General features: G+C 40.6%; 1 protein-coding gene across 1 annotated transcript in view; it reads right to left on the reverse strand.

The window, feature by feature from the left end:
* LOC106733552 (nucleolin-like) overlaps nucleotides 1-667 on the reverse strand; it is a 4,835-nt gene that overhangs the window by 3,083 nt on the left and 1,085 nt on the right. The window contains 1 exon segment of the mRNA XM_027767228.1: nucleotides 3-664. Within this exon segment, the coding sequence (XP_027623029.1) occupies nucleotides 3-664 (662 nt within the window).

Here is a 667-nt window from a genome sequence, read left to right on the forward strand (position 1 = left end):
GCCTCCTTGGCAGCTTTGGCATCTTCTTCACTGTTGAAGTCTACAAAACCAAACCCTTTGGAGGATCCTGTTTCCCAGTCAGTGACTATCCTTACCCGAACAGAGCTGTCAAAAGACTCCTTTAATGTCTCTTCGGTGGTATCCTCAGACAGACCTTTCACAAACAGAGTTTTGGAGTGCTGACTTCTTGCATTAGGTGATCGCCTGGGTCCTTGCAGCTCCAACCTGATTGCTCTGCCTTCAATTTCCCTTTTATTACAGGAATTTAAAGCTTCTTTAGCGTCTTCAAATGAAGCAAATTCTATAAACACATACCCTTTAGATTTGCCATTTTGGCTCTGAGGCACTTTGATAAAAGTTGCCTTCTCAAATACTTCCTGAAGCGTTTTTTCAGTTGCATTGTAGGAGAGGTTGCTCAAAACCAGAGTTTTTGATTCACCACTCCAAGTGCTATTCTTTCCATGTTTATAGTCTTGATTTTGACCCTTCTCTCCAGTGTAGTATAGAGAAATAGACAGCCCATCAATCTCTATTCCCTGCTTTTCTTCAAAGGTTTTCTCTGCAGCAGCTTCCATCTTAAATTCAATGTAGGCAATCGCTTTACTTTTTCCATCTTTGCTGATTATTCTGATCTCCATGGCATCTTCAAATACTTCTTTTAATTCAT

The sequence above is a fragment of the Tupaia chinensis genome, unplaced genomic scaffold (genome assembly GCF_000334495.1).
Source record: "Tupaia chinensis unplaced genomic scaffold, TupChi_1.0 Scaffold144048_1, whole genome shotgun sequence".
NCBI lineage: Eukaryota > Metazoa > Chordata > Mammalia > Scandentia > Tupaiidae > Tupaia > Tupaia belangeri.